Source organism: Macaca fascicularis, chromosome 5, assembly GCF_037993035.2.
Source record: "Macaca fascicularis isolate 582-1 chromosome 5, T2T-MFA8v1.1".
NCBI classification, from domain to species: domain Eukaryota; kingdom Metazoa; phylum Chordata; class Mammalia; order Primates; family Cercopithecidae; genus Macaca; species Macaca fascicularis.
In genome coordinates, this window is record NC_088379.1 from 150,432,313 (window position 1) to 150,452,303 (window position 19,991).

At 37.9% G+C, this 19,991-nt stretch overlaps 1 protein-coding gene across 6 annotated transcripts in view; it reads left to right on the top strand.

Moving 5' to 3' along the window:
• Positions 1 to 13,472, top strand: part of SMAD1 (SMAD family member 1) — a 77,014-nt gene extending 63,542 nt beyond the window's left edge. For all 6 annotated transcript variants that reach the window (XM_045392916.3, XM_065545553.1, XM_065545549.1 and 3 more), the window contains 3 exons: positions 1,146 to 1,367; positions 8,085 to 8,341; positions 12,078 to 13,472. In XM_045392916.3, coding sequence (XP_045248851.1) covers positions 1,146 to 1,367; positions 8,085 to 8,341; positions 12,078 to 12,221 — 623 coding nt within the window. In that variant the 3' untranslated portion in view covers positions 12,222 to 13,472. The remainder of the gene's footprint in view (positions 1 to 1,145; positions 1,368 to 8,084; positions 8,342 to 12,077) is intronic.
• The last annotated feature ends 6,519 nt before the right edge of the window (positions 13,473 to 19,991 follow it).

Consider the following 19,991-nt stretch of genomic DNA (forward strand, 5'->3'; position numbering starts at 1 on the left):
GTGTGTGTGTGGTGTGTGTTGTTGTTTTTGTTTTGTTTTGTTTTTTACCAATTTCTAAAAGTCCATTTTAGTATTTGTGGAATTTGATGTTAAGAACACAGAGGTGTTTCTCCCGTAGCAGTTATAGTCTGGGCTTCTGATGTGGACTGACTTTCTTTTCTTTCTCTTATTATTGTACACCCAAGACTTCAAAACCTCAGATCATTATATTATTGGTATGCTGGAAATATATGGTTTGTATTCCTGGAATCTCTAAAGCAGTGGTACTAGAGGTTTTACTACAGAAGGAATTCATCTTTAAAGCCTTTTAGTTGCAAATGTTTAGAACCATGTTCTGTTGGGAGATTTGTTAGTCTTAAGAGATTTGACTTAACAAGCTGCATCCTGTCAGTAAAGTTGGGTAATTTCCATTGTTGGCCCATTCTGGGAATGGAGAGACAAAACACACCTGCTCTGCATGACTTAAAGCAAATATAAGGAAGTTAGCATGAAATCTGGATGAGAAAGATATGATTCATTCTGTAAGAATGGCCAGCTGGCAAGATTTCTTCCTGAGTTTGAGAACTGGAGCAACACTGTAGCTGTGATAGTTATTGGCAACTTAATATGAGGTAAAGTAACTTTTTATCAATAATTAGAAACTGATTTTCATTGCTTTGAATAAGCATAGGCATACTTAGCCTTGCCAAAAGTAATTCATTTTTATGCCAATACCTTTGGCATATTTCCTATCTTCTATTGTTCTCTTCCCACTTATTTTTTCACTTGTCACTTGTTGTGTTTCTTTAGATGGTGAGCCAAAGTCTGTGGTAGGGGTGATTTCCATTTCTGCATATTACAAAGCAATTAGCATATTGTTAATATTCAACAAAAGCTTTTGCTGTGCTTCCTTAGCTGGTGTTTTGGTTATCTGATAGTAACTGGAGAAAATGGTTTTCCAATTTTCTCCAATTAGAGTAAGGAGAATGTCATATTTAGTTAAGAAGTACCTGCTTTAAACATCATAGAAAAACTGCATACATTATAATAGCAATTGCTTTTCCAATGTCTTCATTCCATGATCCTGAGCCAATTCAACCACACGGTTTCAGTTTTTGAGAGCCTGAGGCACTAACCTTGGTTGATATAATGTTTTCTTTCTATAGATGTTCAGGCAGTTGCTTATGAGGAACCAAAACACTGGTGCTCTATTGTCTACTATGAGCTCAACAATCGTGTGGGTGAAGCTTTCCATGCCTCCTCCACAAGTGTGTTGGTGGATGGTTTCACTGATCCTTCCAACAATAAGAACCGTTTCTGCCTTGGGCTGCTCTCCAATGTTAACCGGAATTCCACTATTGAAAACACCAGGCGGCATATTGGAAAAGGTGAGTTTTTGCTTTAACCTCTTTCGGATGTTTATCTGTTGTGTCCCTGTTCCTCCAGAGCTGACTTAAAATCATTCCTGTAACAAACTAGTGTAGCAAAGACCAGGTAATGTTCACTTGCTGCAGTTTGTAAATATTTTTCCAGTTTCTGCTATCTAGAAGCTCTTGCAGTCAGTGATTTTTGTGGTCGATCAACTCTCATAATATTGAAATTAATTACTTGAAATTATGATTTGCCATTTTAAGACACTATTCTGTATGATATTTTGCTACAGAATAAATTGGCTGTTAAAAAATGAATTACAACCTAAAATTAAAAGCAAATTAAATTAATTGCTTAATTGTATTTCAGATGAATACCATAACTCAGTAAATAGAAAAGAAAGAACTAGATTCTAGCACAAACATCGTGCAAGGTGGCACAATAGAACCCTGCAGTGAATGTACCTTCACAGGGACACCAAATTGAACAACTGTCCATATAAGAAACTGTCCATATAAGAACAACTGTCCATATCCTCAGCCTAGGCTGAGTGGAATAGATAGAGTAGGGGTAGGATTTCAAATAAATCCCAAATTCTTTTTAGTAAACTTGATTATTTCATAGCAGTATGAGTGAAACCATTCTGAAACTTTCATATGTAAAGATGAAGCAAATGACTAAATGTGTGGATATTGTTGGGAGCCTGGGTTTCCACTGTGGAAGACAGACATATAAATGCAGAGGGGAGCAAAAACTAAACCCTATGAAGGAGAATAGAGGTATCAATGCAAAATTCTGATTTTAATAATACTTATATGTGTGTGTGTATGTATGTTTATGTTCTCATGTATTACATATGTGCGTGTGTATGCGTATGTATATGCGTTTTTACGTGCGTATGGTTTCTGATCTGCCTGCTGAAAGGGCCCAGAAGCTTCCATACCCAGTAGCAATAAGCATGTCTAGTGTTCAGATCATCATCACTAATACTGTGTCCCACTAAAAGGAGCTAGGGCTCCTTGAAGAAATGGCTGACCCCTAGGCTGGGATAGGTAGGCACAGGAGGACCCTAGAGCATCTGTTATGGCAGAAAGTAAAGAAATGCTGATGGAAATCATGGGGCATGCCTCAGGAGCCAACTCTCAGACAATTTGAGCCCCCAAATAATTACAGTATGAAGTAAAATTACAGAATTTTACTTCATTTTATTTATTTATATTTTTTTGAAATGGAGTCTCCCCCTGTCACCCAGGCTGGAGTCCAGTGGTGTGATCTTGGCTCACTGCAACCTCCACCTCCCAGGTTCGAGTGATTCTTGTGTCTCAGCCTCCTCAGTAACTGGGAGATTACAGGTGTGCACCACCATGCTCGGCTAATTTTTGTATATTTAGTAGAGTCGTTGAGTTTTACCTTATTGGCTAGGCTGGTCTCGAACTCCTAACCTCAAATGATCAGCCTGCCTTGGCCTCCCAAAGTTCTGGAATTACAGGTTGTGAGCCACTGTGCCTGGCCTCAGTATGGCATTGAATTTTACACCATTGAAAAACCATATGAATTCGTAAGTCCATACTCATAATAAATAGATAAATAAGTGAATGGGGAAGGCTGGTTGATAAATACAGAGTGAGTGCTAAAGTTCGAATATCATCATTTTGCAACCATCATAGTAATGATCAGGCAAGAATCATCAATGGATGCTAAATATAAAGAAAATGTGTATGAGAATCAGTATATTTGCATGGTCTTAAGAGTGTTTACCCTCAAACTGCCTTTTAGTATGAGGGAGAATAAAAAGCATTAACTAAACAGTGGAGAAACTGTATCGTTTGTATTTTAATTGTAATTGTATAATTGATGGATGCCCAGTTTTGACTGGGAGATCAAAATTATCATCACCAATGAGAGACAGATGGGTATCATTTACCTCCAGATGTCATACCCTGAGAAGGCCATAACATCACCTACGCAGGATTCCAGCTGAGAATGCAAATCCTAATCTAATCCTGAGGAAATATCAGACAGACTCAAAACATTCTATTAAAAAGGGTGAAGAAGGGGGACTAATTTTTCCAAGATATCAGTGTCAAAAGACAAAGGTATGGAAATGTTCCAGATTAAAAGTAGTTAAAGAGATATGACACCTGCATGCAGTATCTAGCCCTGGATATGATCCTGTACTGAACCGGAGAAAAATATTAATGTTGTAAAGGACATTGTTGAGGTCAGCAGGCAAAACCGAAATATGAATGGTGGATTAGACCAATGTTAAATGTATTAGCATTGCCAACTATACTATGGCTATATAAGAGACTATCCCTATTCTTAGGAAATACTTAAGTAAGGAAGTGGTTCAGGAATAAATTAGTATATAAAGATACCTGTCTACTCACCATCTATCTACCTAAAACCTGTGTTACAATACATACAGACAGACAGACACACACACACATGCATGGTGCGTGTGCAGCAGCAGTGGGGAGAGAGGGCCCAAGCGATCAAGCAAATGGAGTAAATTGTCACAATAGATGCATCTGGATAATGGTTATACGGGTATTCTTTGTTCTGTTTTTCTGTGTTCCCTTTCAAACTTTTCTACAAATCTGAAATTATTTCCGGGGTAAAAGTATGAAACAGTGACCTGTGAAATTTAGAACAGTGGACCAGATTAAAAGGTTATTTATTAGATGCTTTAAAAGCACTCAAGATAAAGTGTAACATTTAATCCTGCGGGAAGAAAACTCCAACTCTTAAATCAGGAATTGGTAGATACTTTCTTATATTACTAAAGGAAAAAACTCTGACTATAAATTTAATAATGAAATGGTAGAACCTAGGTTCATAACATACATAGGTATCTCTCTCTGGTCTGTAAACCTCTGAAATTGTATATAAACAACATTTTGCATACATTTGGGAGGAAAGGACATACTTTTCATTAAATTCTAAAGATGACTCTTATCCCAAAGTAGCAAAAAAAAAAAAAATTGTACTATGGGACATTTCCTCCTAAAACATTATTAAGAAAATAAGGATTCTTGGAATGCTGTTATTTAAAATTGTTCCAGATGCCCTGAATAGTGTACTCAAATATACAATTATAGATAATGGAAATAAGGCCAGATTATTATGTGTAGATGATATGTGTGATTGACAATATTCTCAGGATAGATTCTTGAAGTGAAATTAGTAGATCAAAATCTATTGATATATTTCACCCAATTACTTTCCAAAAAGAAATTCCAGCACTTTGGGAGGCTAAGGCAGGTGGATCAGTTGAGGTCAGGAGTTCGAGACCAGCCTGGGCAACATGGTGAAACCGGGTCTCTACTAAAAATACAGAAATTAGCCAGATGTGGTGGCACATGCCTCTAATCCCAGCTACTCGGGAGGCAGAGGAAAAGTTATCGCTTGAATTTGGGAGGCGGAGGTTGCCGTGAGCTGAGATCAAGTCACTGCTCTCTAGCCTGGGTGACAGAGGGAGACTGTCTCAAAATAAATAAATTAATTAAAATAAAATAAATAAATACATACATACATAAAAGGAATTTACATTCCTACCAGAAATATATGAGTGCCTTTCTCCCTTCATCCATGCCAGTATTATGGTTGGGCATTGTGCCTATTCAAATGATACGATTATTTATCTAGAAACCTCCAAAGAATCTATCTTTTAAAAATTATGTAAGTCAGTTTCCTTTAATCTGGTAATAACCAGTTAGAAAATATAATGAAAGGGGAAATCCCCTTCCCAATAGCCACAGAAAACATCAGTTTCTTCGAAATAATCTGAACCTGCCATATGTGAGAATTACATGAAGAAACCAAATTTAACTGAGAGAAGGAAAATGTGAATAAATAGGCAGTCCGTGTTCCTTAAAGGGAAGGCTTAATATTGTGAGAACATTTTAAGCGTATTAATTCCATCTAATTTAACTTATAGGTTAAAGCAACTCTTTTCAGAATCACAGTGTGATTTTTTTGAAAATTGGAAAATGTATTCTGAATATTACCTGGAAGAATAAGCAAGTAAGGCTAGCTAACTTTGTAAATGGAAAAATATAGAAAAAAATTATTGGCATTAGGGTTAATAAAACATTGTAAAACTATAAGTAAACCAGTGTGTAGACAAAACAGTAGAATGAGTTAAACTCAGACTATTCTGTACATAAAAATATAATGTATGTTAAGTGAAGCATAGCAAATCAGTAGAGTCTTCTAATGGTTCTACAAAACCAAGTTAACTTTTGGGTGAGGCTGGAAAAGAGAAACCCTGACCTCATACTATATATGCAAACAGATTAATGAGTTGAATGTTTTTCAAAAGGCAAACAATTAAAAAGCTAGAAGAAAATATGCTTGATCAGAGAAGTAGAAATTTTCTAAGCATAAAAAGCAACAAAGGATTGTAAAAGGTTTGACTAAGAGATTGCATACTTCTGTAGGCTAAAAATATGTCACAAATAAAAGACAAAGGACTAACAGGGAAACAAATAAGAAAGTATTTATATCCTTCTTACATGAACAGTTCATAAAAAAAAAAAGTAAAAATAGGACCCCAGTGAGATAAATAGGTAAGAAATATGAACAGTGAATTCACAAGAGAAACACAGATGGCTGATAAACTTTGAGAACATATCCAGCCTCACAGGCAAATTAAACAATTATTTGTCAACTATAAATGAGGGGAATTTTATTTTTGCTCTACACGCAGATTCAGTACTGGCACGGGTGAAATGAGAAAAGCATTCCTACACTGCTGGTGACAGTGTAAATTGATGCATTCTGGAAAGTCATTTGGCAGAGTTAATCAGCAGCCTTCGATCCAATAATTTAACTTCCAGGAATCTCTCCTAAGGATATTATCAAAAATTGTCCAGAGACATTTATCATGGCATTACTATAAAAGCAGAAAATTGCTATCAGCCCAGTGGTCCACTAATGGGAAAATCATTTTAAAAACACTCATACAATCATACAGATATTTTAAATGTTTGCAAAGACATTTTAATGATAGCCAAAACCAAATACAGTGTATCAAACTATTAATAATTATTGCCTCTGAGTCACTAAAAGAGTGATAATATTTTCTACCTCTTTATATTTTGATTTACTTTCTGATTTTTCAGGATGAAAATTTGTCATTTTTATCAGGAAAAATTAGTAGCACACACACTCTTAAATTGTTTTATCTACATCAGGCCAAACAAATGGGCTTCTGTTCCAGCAGCTATTTAATTGTTACAGAAATCCTAACTGTTGTATACATATAAACACAACATGTAACATTTTCTATGAGACACAGTATAGCCTTGACTAAGCCATACCAGAGTTACCTACAAAGTGGATCATTTAAACCCACATAGGATCTAACGCTGCTGGGGGACCTATATAAAGTCATCTCCCACAGTGGTGTGGGGCTTTGTGAGAATGAGTTTTTTACCCCTACTTTCCTTTTTTTAAAGGCAGGGTAAGACCAATTTGCTACACTTTAAGCAGTCTGGGTCTCAAAGGAAGAAGTTCGGAGCAGGTGATAGTTTAGTGAGATCTAATTTTACATACACCGTATGACTTTTCTAGTTTCATTTTCATGGTTTTTTTACTGGATCTCATATCTTACAGCTCTTGGCAATACTTCTTCCACCTGTGACTTTACAGTTCCTCTCTTCTCTTTCTCCTCTCTTCCCTTTCTAAAATTTTCCAAACATCTTAGCTGTACAATAAATGCAAAAGTGCTTTATAGTAAATACATAGCATCCAGGTTTTATTATGTTGTATTTTTAGAGTGCAAATATACTTTCCATGTCTGGCCAAGTAGGACATTAATTACTTACCAAAATGAAATCGCTTCATTTTGTTGTTGTTGTTGTTGTTATTTGAGACAGGGTCTCACTCTGTCACCCAATCTGGAGTGCAGTGGCTTGATCACAGCTCACTGCAGCCTTGACCTCCTTGCCTCAGGCAATCCTGCCACCTCAGCCTCTGTGTAATTGGGACTACAGGTGTGCACCACTGTGCCTAGCTGATGTTTTTTCTTTTTTTTCTTTCTTTTTTTTTTTTTTGGTGGAGATGGGGTTTCGCCATGCTGCCCAGGCTAGTCTTGAACTCCTGAACTCAAGCAATCTGTCCACCTTGGCTTCCCAAAGTGCCGAGATTACAGGTCTGAACCACTGTGCCTGGCCTATTAGTATTTTTTTAAACATTTTGTTATTTTTCTAGAAACCTCCTAGATACTGTGTTAACTAATACAGTTAACTAAGATTTTATCAATCATACATCAGCCATCCCCAATCTTTTGGCACCAGGGACCGATTTCATGGAAGACAATTTTTCCACAGGGGATGGGGAAGGGATAGTTTCAGGATGAAACTGTTCCACTCAGATCATCAGGCATTAGATTCTCATAAGGAGCACGCAACCTAGATCCCTCACATGCACAGTTCACAATAGGGTTCATGCTTCTATGAGCATCTAATGCTGCCACTGATCTGACAGGAGGTGGAGCTCGGACTGTAATGCTTGCTCACTCACCTCCTGCTGTGTAACAGGCCACGGACTGATACAGGTCCATGGCCTCGGGGGTTGGGGACCCCTGTTGTACAGGACTTAGAGAATAGCTATCTAACTAGCCGAAGTTTAAATCCATGTAAATTTAAGTTTCTATGTTGAAGCTGCACAGGTGCCTTTGAGCTATAAAAATTAATAATAACTAAATTATATGCTTTGTCTTCCAATAGGAGTTCATCTTTATTATGTTGGAGGGGAGGTATATGCCGAATGCCTTAGTGACAGTAGCATCTTTGTGCAAAGTCGGAACTGCAACTACCATCATGGATTTCATCCTACTACTGTTTGCAAGATCCCTAGTGGGTGTAGTCTGAAAATTTTTAACAACCAAGAATTTGCTCAGTTATTGGCACAGTCTGTGAACCATGGATTTGAGACAGTCTATGAGCTTACAAAAATGTGTACTATACGTATGAGCTTTGTGAAGGTAAGTGAACTCTGACTCCTCCATTTAGGGTCTAACATACTTTTGCTGTGCTTTTTTTTTTTTTTGGCAATATGTGAATCTATATCTTCTTGATAATATGTTTATATTAGCTGACTTATTATCTAGGCATTTTTAAACTGTAACAAGAGTGTCAATTATTAGGAAAATATCATAGGAACATAGGAGTACTTGTATTAAATATCAATAGCTGTGGGTTTTAATAGCCTTTTCCTTATTCAGATAGCACCGCTTTAGCTATTGTATTACCAGTAGAATATGTTATGTTACATATTTAAAATATAATTTAAATACATGGTTGTTTTACAAGATCAGTTGAGTAAACATATCTTCCTTACTTTTCGTTCTTTGTTTTTAGTACTTTTATGATGGTAATGCTTGTTTTTGTTTCAAGAGTAAGGAAGTGATCTTTTTGTAAAAATTAAAGTTCATCACATTGGAAATTGTGTTTGGTCAGGTTTTTTTAGTGGTTTCAGTAAGCCTCATGATTTTCTTAACAATTCAAAAGTTAATAAGGCCCTTGCCCAAGATAAATAGATGCCTTAGCTCAAAGATTGCATTGTAAGGTTTGATGAGGGAGAAGGTTAAACACATTGCTCATAATAATTGATCTTTTTGCTGTCTCATCTGCTGCCTCTGAGAAATAAAAATTTTTAGGATGCCATTGAAATCTAAAAAACCTTAAATGTCTGATTAGATTTCATGAGTCAGTGACTTATTCTAGTAACTGACCTGTCTCTGAATTCTCAAAAATAAGTTTCATCCTCTTGTACTTTGAGAAACAGAACTAATTATATATTTGAGTGAGGCAATTACCTTTTATGTCTTCTGTTCAGAAGCTCACAAAACTTGTTGTTAAACCTGTTTTGTAATGTATTTATTACTGAGGATAATTTTGGAGCCTTACTTGTTAATCATCCCTTAGATCAAAGATACCTTTTCCTGAATATAATTACTTTTCCTACTTATTTAAAGCATCTTAGATTTTCAGTGTGTTCCCTTAGTGTTTGTTGTTTGTTTGCTTGCTTGCTTCCTTTTTGCAGTGTACTTCAACAGTTATTTGTAGCTGAGTCTGGTACCTTGTTAGTATTAAGAAATTTTTTTTACACTTTGAAGAGGTTGACCTATATGCTATGTACATATGGGGCTACAAAGACCTATCTTATTCATTATTAACATGTGCTGTTTAATTTTTGACTTAGCATTTGGCTCAAATGGTTTTTAAAATTAGAACAGTGACCTGCCAGAAGTGTTTTCGTTTATTGTTTTTATTGGTATGGAGGAAAGAACAACTCTTGAGAGTCGAGGTGCAGTTTCCAGTTTTTTCCTGCCATTTTAACTGTGTGATTGAGGCAGATTTCTTCTCTGGTTCTCATCTTTATTATCTTTGAAATGGGGGTGGATGGAGTTGAGAACTGTGGTAATTATTATTAAGGTCCCTTAGTGAGTCTATTATTGAAGGACCACTCTAGGAGAATTTATGACTTTAATGTTCCAATTAGCTTCCTGCTCAAACTCATTTCTTATTGTTTATCCAATCAATGTTCATTATTTTACTTTTGTACAGTTTTAATAATTTACTTTTACACAAGTAAAAACAACTTTTACACTAATAAAAGTATTTATAATGCAAAGTTATGCATTCAAAATTTATTAGATTTTATTCGTTCAGCAGATATTTTAGCACTATTTCAGAGAAGTAATACAAAGATGAAAAAGCACCTAAAGTCTCTATTATCAAGATCCTTATGCTCTAGTATATCTTTAATTATAATCTGATAAGCACTAGAATGGAGAATTATACAAGATATAATGAACTTAGCCTGGAAGTTGGATTTAGAGAGCCGAAGGTAAATAATATTTAAAAATCCTGCTGAATGTTAAAGAGAAACTGTTTATCATATATTAGCAACAAAAAATGTGCACACTGTTTTTACAGAACTGTTCTTTATTACATGGACTGCACACTTTATCCTCTCCCACTCAACATTTTAAAGAAATTGTAACAGAACATTTTACTAACAGTAGCCAATCTTGAGCTGTTTTCAAAATGATTTTTGGATGTTAACATAAAACATATTTTATAAATTATTTGTACTTTAAACTCTATGTCTGAAAAGTCCAAGTCAGCTCAGCTGAACACATATTTATAGAGCTTCTGCCTTCTGTCGTTATGCTATATATCGGAGGTAAAGATAAATTCCTGCCTTCAAAGATGTTGATATCTGATGGAGGAAACCTGCACATAAGCCTGTAAATTAAATTTAGGAGTTTGTTTATATTTACAAACGCATGAGTGTACGTACATCTATGTAGATACATATATCTATATAGATGTAGTTTATACAAGTTTTGATGTTCGGATACATTTCCTTTTCTTTCTTTCTTTTTTTTTTTTTTTTTAAGACAGCGTCTTGCTCTGTCGCCCAGTCTGGAGTGCAATGGTGTGATCTCGGCTCACTACAACCTCCGCCTCCCAGGTTCAAGCAATTCTCCTGCCTCAGGCTCCCGAGTAACTGGGATTACAGGCGTGTGCCACAGCACCCGGCTAATTTCTGTATTTTTAGTAGAGTCAGAGTTTCGCCATGTTGGCCAGGCTGGTCTCAAACTCCTGACCTCAAGTGATCCACCTGCCTGAGACAGAGTCTTGCTCTGTCACCCAGGCCGGAGTGCAGTGGTGTGATCTTGACTCGTGGTAACCTCCGCCTCCTGGATTCAAGTGATTCTCATGCCTAAGCTTCCCAAGTAGCGGGGATTACAGGGATACACCACCACACCTGGCTACTTTTTATATTTTTAGTAGAGATGGGTTTTCACCATGTTGGCCAGGCTGGTCTGGAGCTCCCGACCTCAGGTGATCTGCCCGTCTTGGACTCCCAAAGCGCTGGGATTACAGGTGTGAGCCACCGCACCTGGCCCCAGATCTATTTCTTAAAACTACTGGAGTAGATAGGTAGCAGAAATAAATAGAACCCAACCTTCTCTGATACTCCTCATGAAACAGTGACTAAAGGATTAATCATTGTCCATCCCCACCAGTGAGTTTTTGATCTTTGCAGTAGCAGTTACTTTTCTCTTTTTCATAGTGACTTTATTCTGTGGAACTCTACTGTCTTAATGCAGTAGTTCTGACAAGCTACCTTCTTGTACAAATGAATGATAGAATGTATTGATTCATGGCAATGGCTAGGTGTCAATAATAGCTTTTTGGATACTTAAATGTACTCCTGCCCGTTTTGCTTAGAGATTGAAAGATCAAGAGCTGTGTGTTGATAGGAGGCTGATTCAGTGGCCGAATAAGGAAGAAATTGAATGTCAGTCTGTCTAGCATAGCTTTTTTGTTTTATTTTCTTGATAAAATGAGAATTTAATAATAGCTATTACATTACTATCAGAAATGGGCAATTAAAATAAAAGTTTTACAGTGCCTTTATTAAGACAACTTTATAATGTATTTTAAAATCTTCATTCCTCAAGACTGGTAATTCTTATTGGAATCCTTGGATGGACCCTGGGGAGCTAACATCCATCCTTTGAAATTGCCTGCCAAATTATATGTGTGTTTGTATATGTGTGTTTTTTTCTCCCCGGCGGCGGGGGGCAGGGAGGAAAGATGCATAGCTTTAATCAGAGTCTTGGTTATGTGAACCCTTCTTACTTAATAAGTTTAACCACTGAGTTAAAACAAGTTAAATGACCTCCAGTATGTTTTTCCTAGGGCTGGGGAGCAGAATACCACCGCCAGGATGTTACTAGCACCCCCTGCTGGATTGAGATACATCTGCACGGCCCCCTCCAGTGGCTGGATAAAGTTCTTACTCAAATGGGTTCACCTCATAATCCTATTTCATCTGTGTCTTAAATGGCCCCAGGCATCTGCCTCTTGAAAACTATTGAGCCTTGCATGTACTTGAAGGATGGATGAGTCAGACACGATTGAGAACTGACAAAGGAGCCTTGATAATACTTGACCTCTGTGACCAACTGTTGGATTCAGAAATTTAAACAACAAAACAAAACAAAAAAACCCACCTTGGTAACATACTGTTGATATCAAGAACCTGTTTAGTTTACATCGTAACATTCTATTGTAAAATCAAACTAAAATGCAGACTTTTAGCAGGACTTTGTGTATAGTTAAAGGAGAAATGGCCAAGCCAGGGACAAATTGTCTATTAGAAAATGGTCCTAAGAGATTCTTTGGTGTTTGGCACTTTAAGGTCATCGTTGGGCAGAAGTTTAGCATTAATAGTTGTTCTGAAACGTGTTTTATCAGGTTTAGAGCCCATGTTGAGTCTTCTTTTCATGGGTTTTCATAATATTTTAAAACTATTTGTTTAGCGATGGTTTTGTTTGTTTGTTTTCAGTAAAGGTTAGTCTTGATGATATACATAATAATCTTTCTAAAATTGTATACTGACCATACTTGCTGTCAGAATAATGCTAGGCATATGCTCTTTCCTAAATATGTATGTACAGAGTATTTGGAAGTTAAGAATTGATTAGACTAGTGAATTTAGGAGTATTTGAGGTGGGTGGGGGGAAGAGGGAAATGACAACTGCAAATGTAGACTATACTGTAAAAATTCAGTTTGTTGCTTTAAAGAAACAAACTGATATCTGAATTTTGCTGTGTTTCCATTTTTTAGAGATTTTTATCATTTTTTTCTCTCTCTTTTGGCATTCTTTTATCTCATGCTCTTCAAAAGGCAGTTCTGCAGCTGGTTAATTCATGTAACTGTGAGAACAAATGAATAATTCCTGCTATTCTGAAATTGCTTACATGTTTCAATACCAGTTATATGGAGTGCTTGAATTTAATAAGCAGTTTTTACGGAGTTTACAGTACAGAAATAGGCTTTAATTTTCAAGTGAATTTTTTGCCAAACTTAGTAACTGTTAAATATTTGGAGGATTTAAAGAACATCCCAGTTTGAATTCATTTCAAACTTTTTAAATTTTTTTGTACTATGTTTGGTTTTATCTTTCTTCTGTTAATCTTTTGTATTCACTTATGCTCTCGTACATTGAGTACTTTTATTCCAAAACTAGTGGGTTTTCTCTACTGGAAATTTTCAATAAACCTGTCATTATTGCTTACTTTGATTAAAAATTTGTCATTTCCTTTGTTCACCTACTAGATTTTAGGATCAGTAAAGTTTGCTACCCTTCTGAGAGTTTTTTTCTTAAATATCCTCCACCAAACATGAGTGAAATTACTATTTCAGAGACTGGACACAGCAGCATGAAGAGACTGGAGCCAATTTCAGTCACAAAACACAGGAGATGTACACCTTTAAAAATTAAGAAAAACTACAAAAATCTTACATGTATGAACTTTTTAATTCTAGAAATTATAGCAACAGCACTTGTTGGTTAGTACCAGGCAGTCAACCAAAGCAACAATTTCTAAACTTCAGATGAAGATACAAGCGTGACTGTGGGAGGAGGTAATAAAGGGGGAGGGATGAGAACTCACAGTGCAGCAGATGACGACTACCTTTGCAGTCAGTCTACTTAAGGCTGGGATGATCCCAACACTACCCATTCCCCCACAAAAAAGTTTCCCAATGAGGGACACAGATTGAAGGACACTTAGATTATTTCCTGCCCCAATAGATGCCATTCTTTCTCCTTTACATTTTTGTGTATCTTTCCTGGAGTGTGTTTATGAGACCTGAAATTTAAGGACCCTCCCTTTTTAAACCTGGTTTCAAAGAAAAGAATGCCTTTTTCACCCCCAAAATACAACATTTATTCCCTAAACTATGACCAAGCAAAAATTTCTACAGCTGCTTTTTGTGTCCAAAAAACAATGATATAAGTAGAGAAATCCCCGGACAGAAGTCCTACATTGTAACACAAATTCACGCACATCTTTGCTGGGTCACTTAACTTCTGTGAATCTCTGTTTCTTCATTTGTCAAGTGGAAATAATGTAGTTGTGACTTGTCACAAAATTGAGGTGCAGATGCCTTAAAAACGCATCTGCCATGCAAGTGTGGGAATCAGTTGAACTCTCCCATACGCTCTATTTTCCACTTACCTAAGTCATTTCAAGCACAGGCGATCTAGATAATAGTGATTGGTGAGATAAAATCAAAGTTGATATTTAAACTATTAGCCTTAACAATGAAGTAAAGAGATAAAGAGCTCAGGCTAGGATTCCTCATCCTTTTCCTAGTGAAAAGCCATTTTTGAGTTCCCATGGTTGCCTGGTGGGACAGTTATGCAAGTTGTTAGTTGGGTGTAGCAATGCTGGTAGCCAGCTTGAAGTTCTATCAGATAAAACATCAGGATCATCCAGTAGATTGAAATCTCCTGGTTGGGACCTGTGGCGTTTGCAACATGGTGCATAAGTAGGTCCTTCATGGTTAAGTGCAACTCTTATGTATTTTTGGTGAAATCTTAGGAAGACCATTGTCATCAGCCATAGGAGGCTATAAGTCTCTTGGAAAGGTTTAATTAAAGGAATGAAAAAAATCAACTATTAGAAGTGGAGGGCCCTAGAGCTCTTGCGTCATTCTACATTTAATAGTATTTGACTTCCATCAAGTTTTTTAGTTTTTCTTCACCTGTTTCCTTATCTATAAAATGGAGACAAGCCTACCTCCTGGGGTTATCATGAAGATTAAGCTGATACATGCAAAGCAGTTAGAACCTCTCAATAAGTGTTAATACAGCCAGCTAAATCTGGCTGGGAAGACACCTGAAAGGAATTTTATTCAAGAGAGTTTGATGAAGACCTACTTACCTTTGAAGTATTTAATAAACACAGTGGAAGATTTATCTTTGAGGAACTCAGAGTCTAGAGAGAGAAACCTGGAGAAAACTAGCAATGCTTGAGTGCCTAGCCTGTTGTTTTCCAGGACTCTGCAAGGGGTTCCCAAACATTGTCTGTCATCCTCCCAAGGACATATGAGATACTACTCTGTCCCCAACTCCTTATGGCATTTTTCTTTCTTTCTTTCGAGATGGAGTTTCACTCTTGCTGCTCTGGCTGGGTTGCAATGGCGTGATCTCAGCTCACCGCAACCTCCACCTCCCAGATTCAAGTGATTCTCCTGCCTCAGCCTCCCAAGTGGCTGGGATTACAGGCATGTGCCACTATGCCCAGTTAATTTTGTATTTTTAGTAGAGATGGAATTTTCCCATGTTGGTCAGGCTGGTCTTGAATTCCTGACCTCAGGTGATCAGGCCGCCTCAGCCTCCCAAAGTGCTGAGATTACAGGTGTGAGCCACTGCACCCGGCCACCATTTTTCTTACAAATGAGGAAATTTAACTCAGAAGCTAAGGAAGTTGCCCCAAGTCACCTAGCTAGTTGGTGTGGAAATCAGAGCTTCAATTCAGATCTGACTTTAAAATCTAGAGTTAATTCTATTAAATACTATATTCTTTCTCTTGTGAGTTTACAGTCATATGTACTTACTATAAAATAAAGTAGAATGAAGAGCACAGAGGGAAGAAGTAGTTAAGACTTGGTTGGCTGGAGATCAGTGGAGTTTTTACAGCGGAAGTGTCATTTAAGATTGAGCTTTAATCATGGGAAGCATTTTGATAATTGGAGGAACTCGTGGGCAGGAGAAGACTCCAAGATAGATACCTGTTGTTTGCCATGCCCCAGCATCTACCCCCCAGTTTTTAAAGATGTGCCTTCCAGCCTCAGGGTGACTGGGATTTATCATACTGCATGACATATCACCTCTGGCCAGTGTTGGATGGAACCTGCTCTTTGGGAATTCTGGAGCTGGAAATAAAGTCTCTGTGTGGCTGAAGATACAGTAAACCTTGTGAATTGTCCCCTGTCCTCTCACCTGCTATATGGGCTGGAGACGAGAAAGAAGAGAGAATTCTCAGGGCATCCAGCGTCCTGGCTCTAGGATTTACCAAGACCTGCCACATTTCTGTTCTTTGCTATCCTACCCCACCTCCCTTTTGCTTAATGTGGTTTCATTTGGATTTTTGTTCCTTAGAAGCAAATGAGGATTAAGTAATACTGTATGTAACTATTTGACTGTTTAAAAAAAAAAAGATAGATCCTTTTTTAAATAGATCATTTTCTTTTAACCAAAATAATACTTGTTCACGAAAGATTTTTAAAGTATGGGATAAAAAAGCGGAGTCACGCAGCGGAAGCATGCTGGACCCATAAAGTAAGGGATGAACAAAAAGAAGAAACCTAAAATCACCTGTATTAACCCATGATAATTAAATTAGTTTATCCTTGAACTAGGTCATGATAACCTGGCATAGAGGTAGCACGCTATAGGAAATGCAAATCTAGAGGTTAGTTGGATCACCTGCTTAGTAAAGAGATGATGATTGACTCCATTTTTTAAGCAGTTATTGAGTACCAATCCTGTGTCAGCCACTGTGGTGGGTGATAAAAGTGAACAAATCTCAGCCCTGCCCTCAAGGGGCCTGAACTCTAATGGGAAAGACAGACAAATAAATAGACTGATGGCACAGTGCCATGATAGCAAGGAGCACAGAACGGTACATAACCCAGACAGGAGTAAGGGGGAAATTCTCAGAGGAGACAGTGCCTCAGAGCTGAGTCTTGCTGTGCTAATAGGTATTACACGGCAAGGGATGGGAAGAGGGAAATGTGTACCAGGCAGAAAATAAGGCAAGACTGTTGGGAACCACCAGTAATTCTGGGTAGCTGGAATGTAGGACAATTCTATGCAATGGTAAGTAAGAGAATGGAGAGGTAGGAAGGGGCCAAGCCATTAACAATCTTGTGTATGTTCTGCTAAGAAATGAGATGTTCCCCAAAGATTTTAGCTCCTCGGGATCTCAACCCAAGGATCAAATAGAACAGGGGCCAGGAGAAAACCAACAGCCAACCATACACGTAAGGAGGAGAAAGGAGCTAACAAAGAGTGGGAAATAATCATGGAAGCCAAGGGAGGCATTTCAACAAGCAGGGCTTGATTTACAATATAGAGAAGGATGGAACTTAGAAGAAGTTTACACTTAGTAACTAGGAAGTCTTTGATAACCTTAAAGTTTTGTAGGAGTGGGGCATAAAGCCAAATTACAAGGGACTAAAAGGAAGGGGAGCATCACACACCGGGTCCTATTGTGGGGAGGGGGTAGGGGGGAAGGGATAGCATTAGGAGATATACCTAATGTAAATGATGAGTTAATGGGTGCAGCACACCAACATGGTACATGTATATATATGTAACAAACCTACACGTTGTGCACATGTACCCTAGAACTTAAAGTATAATAATAAAAAAAAAAAAACCAAGGAAAGAGTTTTTTTCTTTTGTGAAGATGAGGTCTCACTATGTTGCCCAGGCTGGTCTCAAATTCCTAGGCTCAAGTGATCCTCCCACCTCAGCCTCCCAAAGTGAGATTACAGGCATGAGCCACTGTGCCCAGCTCAAAAGCATTTTGATTCTAGAAAAGTTTATTGGTAAGAAGGACGCAAAGAGAATAGAATGAGGTGACTGGAGAGATAAGTAGTTGTGGAGAGAGACTCTGTTAGAACAAGGAGCTATGAACATGCCTGTTCGATGATGTCTGCCTCCTTGGTGAGGTCATCCACTCAAAGGGGACTAAGACTGGTTGAAGAACAGAAAGGTCAGAGCAGCCACTATGAAGAGAGGAGTCCACTAGTAATAAACCAAAGCATTGTCAAGAAGTATCAGTGTGCATGGCAAAGGTTGGATGATAGGACCTTGAGGTGGATTCAGTCCACATAATCATACAAAGTCTCTGGAATTTGGGGACTAAATCAGAGAAGAAGAATGGTAAAGTGCTTAGAGTTGGAGGATCAGCAAAGCAGTCCTGGGGAAATTCTGTCAGACTAATGACCATCATTGGAATGATGGCCTATGTGGAGCAGGCTAAGAATCAAACTAGGAACAAGAAGCCAAAGGGAGTTGCTGGGAAGCTGAGATGACAGCAAAGAGTGCATTCAGTGTGAGTGTCCACAGTCTTCAGTCATTACTTCCTCCCAGAGAAATTTGAGAAGACAAGCATCTTGAAATTCTCAGAAATAATGAATCCTGAACCAAGGCCATTTCACAAGGGTTGCTAATATAGATCAGAGTTGTGAAAGTCATTGGAGGAGAGGAAAATCAAGGAACCAAGAAGTAGACTGAGAGGAGTGAAGTGTTTTTGCTCCTCCTTGCATCACCAGGTAGTGCCTAACTCACAGTAGGCTTTCAGTAAAGAATGAGTGAATGATATTGTCTAGCCTCATAGACATTTGAGTTACCTATGGTGATACAGGAGGCACTGTGAAGGTTACAGTGAATTAGGGAAAGGGAGGGGCAGAGCCACTGTAGTAAAGAAACAAAAGTTAAACCATCAACAATTCAGAACAAGGGTCTGAAAAGGAAGATAAATGAGAAAGAAAACCAGGGCAAATCAGCAACATCTGTCATCCTGGGATCAGAATGGTCTTCCCCATGCTTGGCAGAGGCAGGTATTATACCAGAGCTCAGCAGACATTCATCTTCTGTCTTGTGTATCTTTTAAAGATTCCCTATACCTGAGGTTGTAGAAGGATTTCTGAAGAATTTCTAACTGACGTCACAGAGGCTGTGGTACTGTTAAATAAAGTAGGAACTCAAGAAAGAGGAAACAAGTGTGGGGTGAAGAAAATTAGGTTGGTGAAGCACACTGGCTGAGAATTCCCAGGCTCTTGAGAGTCTCCTTCTTTCTCATATTTCAGGTATGAACTAGTTGCTTCCCATGTGTTACTATGTCAGTAATAATATGCAGAATAAGAGCACACCCAGCAAGTGGAATGAATGGAATGTAGTGAGAAGGTCATAGAGAGAATAGCAGGAAAGGAATATGGTGATGGGGATACAAGATCTTTTCATCTCAGCCAAACCTCTCTTCTTCCCAAAGCACACTGTATTTCTAGCCACAAGTGAAACAATAGTGAATCTCTGAAAAGCTCATTGTCTATTGCCAACTCTAGGGACCATGGGCATAGGACATTTGGTATTTCCTGGGCTGATATAATCATTTAGAACAGCAGGTATTTCTTAAAAGAATGTTTCATTTTATGCCTGCATTTTTGTATACTACCAGGACTTATTAAAAAGAAATAATTTGCTGGGTGTCTTAAAAGTGTGCCAGATGTGGCCAGGCATAGTGGCTCATGCCTGTAATCCCAGTACTTGTAACCCAAGGCAGGTGGATCACTTGAGGCCAGGAGTTCAAGACCAGCTTGGTCAATGTGGTGAGACCCTGTCTGTACTAAAAAACATTAGCTGAGCATGGTGGTGCATGCCTGTAATCCCAGCTACTTGGGAGGCTGAAGTGGGAAAATTGCTTGAATCCAGGTGGCAGACGTTTCAGTGAGCCAAGATTGCACCACTGCACTCCAGCCTGGGCGACAGAGCAAGACTCTGTCCAAAAAAAAGAAAAGAAAAGAAAAGAGCCAGATTCAGGTTTCACCCAACATAAAAGATGAGCTATAGGCCACAATAATTGGTTTCTTTGTTACATGTACATGTGTTTGTTTTAACTTTTTCTGGGATAATTGGGATTGCACAAATTGTAGGCAATTTACTGAAAAGTCTGCTTTTTATTGAGTCTGGTAACTGTGTACCATGTGTAGTTTCATAATTCTTAAGTGGTTTCTAAAGCAATGGTACC